Source organism: Callospermophilus lateralis, unplaced genomic scaffold (genome assembly GCF_048772815.1).
Source record: "Callospermophilus lateralis isolate mCalLat2 unplaced genomic scaffold, mCalLat2.hap1 Scaffold_66, whole genome shotgun sequence".
In the NCBI taxonomy this organism is placed as follows: Eukaryota; Metazoa; Chordata; class Mammalia; order Rodentia; family Sciuridae; genus Callospermophilus; species Callospermophilus lateralis.
Genome location: NW_027514882.1, coordinates 4023571 through 4025553, shown reverse-complemented (window position 1 = coordinate 4025553; position 1983 = coordinate 4023571). Strand labels below are relative to the sequence as shown.

General features: G+C 63.3%; 1 protein-coding gene across 2 annotated transcripts; it reads right to left on the bottom strand.

Moving 5' to 3' along the window:
* Positions 1-235: 235 nt before the first annotated feature.
* Positions 236-1176, bottom strand: LOC143388176 (transcription factor HES-4-like). 2 transcript variants are annotated; one of them, XM_076842115.2, is made up of 4 exons: positions 1069-1176; positions 891-986; positions 710-797; positions 236-621 (listed from the first exon to the last, which is right to left on the bottom strand). In XM_076842115.2, exons 1-4 carry the CDS (start codon positions 1174-1176, stop codon positions 236-238), a joined length of 678 nt encoding a protein of 225 aa, XP_076698230.2. The 2 variants fall into 2 exon arrangements, with proteins under 2 accessions (XP_076698230.2, XP_076698231.2); XM_076842116.2 differs by lacking the exon at positions 891-986.
* Positions 1177-1983: the final 807 nt, after the last annotated feature.

Genomic DNA, 1983 nt, shown 5'->3' with positions numbered 1-1983 from the left:
GAGGTGCTGGCACAGGGCTTGTGGTCCTATCAAGGGATCCATGTCTAAACCCACTGTCATTGCTATTGGCAGGAGGCCACTGCTGCCCAGTGCCCCTCCAGCAAGAAGAGGAGACTTCATCTATCATTCATCTATTATGTTGCTCTCTCCATGGAAAGGACAGCTGGCTTCCCCAAAGCAGACAGGAAGGAGCCTGCAGCCTTGCCAAGGCCGCGGCCCTAGGACCCGCTGCAGTTCATTGTAGCCACGGCCTCCAGGGTCCGCTCCGGCCTTGAGACCCCATCCTGGGGGCGGCGGGAGGCGCCAGGGTCAGCCTAGGTGGCAGGAGCGGCGCGAACGCGGCCCCTGGGCGCAGCAGGGGAAAGGGGCCGTCGAACGACCGCTGTGGCGGGCGGCCAGCGTAGACCTCGGACTCCGGTTTGTCTGCAGCTGCAGGCAGCGAGGCAGAGCGGCGCGAAGACCCCAGCTGGAGCAGGCAGGCTGCCAGGTGGCCAAGTAAGCGAGAGGGAACTTTGGCTGGGACACCCTCGCAGCCAGCCAGGAAGCGGGTCACCTCGGCCAGGCACTCGTTGAAGCCTGCGCAATACTTGCCCAGGACAGCAGGGTCCGAGCTGAGTGCGGCTGCGGGAGCACCAGAGACCAGCTGTCGTGTCTAGGGCGGTGGCCCTGTGCGCCTCCCGCCCCCTAGCCTCTGCCACCCGCGCCTCACCTGTCACCTGAAAGCGACGCAGGTTTTGCAGATGTATCACCGTCATCTCCAGGATGTCGGCCTTCTCCAGCTTCGAATGACGGGAGCTCTGTGGGCAGGGACAGGGTGGTGGTCTGTAACTCAGCCATGTCCCATTCTGTTAGCCTCAGTCCTTGGATTCCCCCTTCTCCGCCCGACTTACATCCTTCCTGACCGCGTCCAGGATGAGGGTCTTGAGCTGAGCAAGGCTCTGGTTGATGCGCGCTCGGGGCCGCTTCTCCATGATGGGCTTGGAGGACTGCGGGTCGGGCAGCCGCTGAGTCCCGCGTTCGGCCGCCCCTCCCCCAACCACCGAACCCCCCACGCTGGCGGGAACCCACCTTACGGTGCTCTGCCACGCTGCGGGGTTTATCTGGGGTTGGGCTGGCGCTGGCCTGCGCTCCTGCCAACGGCGAGGCGCTCGGCTTCTCTGGGGTGTCAACCGACATCCCGCAGCCCGCGCTCTGGTGCCGGGCAGAACGTTTGCGCCCTCTGGCGGGTTCCGGCCAAAAGCCCGCGAACCGGGACCGTGGCCGGCTATATAAGGCCGCACCGCCGCGGGGCCTGTGAACCCGGCCAGGCGTCCTTTCCCACACTAGCGTCGGCCAATGGGCAAAGCGCCTCTCCAGCTCAGCTCTCCGCGGGCGTGCGACCCCGCCTCCTCAGCTGTCACTCACTCCCTGCCGCGCCTGCTCCGCCAGCCCGGACAGTGGGACTGCGACGCCCCGCTCTGGCAGGTTCCCGGCGCGAGCCAGGAGGGTGCTCGGGATGTAGGCTCACCTACCCGCCGAGTGGAAGCCGGAGTGTACGGGGGATGCGGTCTGTCGCGGCGGTGCAGTACGTCTGAGAGGAAATTTCACAAGCCCCTCAGTCTCCAGATTTGTTCAGGCTGCACGTGTGCAGCATTTAGTGCAGGCCTGGGCCTCTAGGGACGTGAACCGAGCTTTGCTGGGACGAAAGAACCAACGCCAGTCACTGGGCTGGAGAGAGGTGACTGGCTGAGCTCGGCAGGCAGTTGGTGGCATTGGGTGACACCATAGGGCAATCTGATGTGGGCAGACTGGCAGTGTCACAGGGTGTTGACACAAGCCAGGTAGAAGGATGTAATGGTGATGGGCCTTTCTTCTGAGGGCAATTGTTAAAAAGTTTCTGTCTGTTGCTTGCTGTTGTTTTCATTTTGAGTCACACCATGGGCATTGCTTTTCTGTTTAGCACTCAGGGTCCCCAGCATACATGGCCTGACAGACGTCCTGCAT

Coding starts and splice junctions, on each gene's coding strand:
- LOC143388176 (XM_076842115.2), bottom strand. CDS start 1,176: ATGTCGGTTGACACCCCAGAGAAGCCGAGCGCCTCGCCGTTGGCAGGA. Junction 987..1,068: donor GCGTGGCAGAGCACCGTAAG/GTGGGTTCCCGC, acceptor CCCGACCCGCAG/TCCTCCAAGCCCATCATGGA. Junction 622..709: donor GCGTCGCTTTCAGGTGACAG/GTGAGGCGCGGG, acceptor GTGCTCCCGCAG/CCGCACTCAGCTCGGACCCT.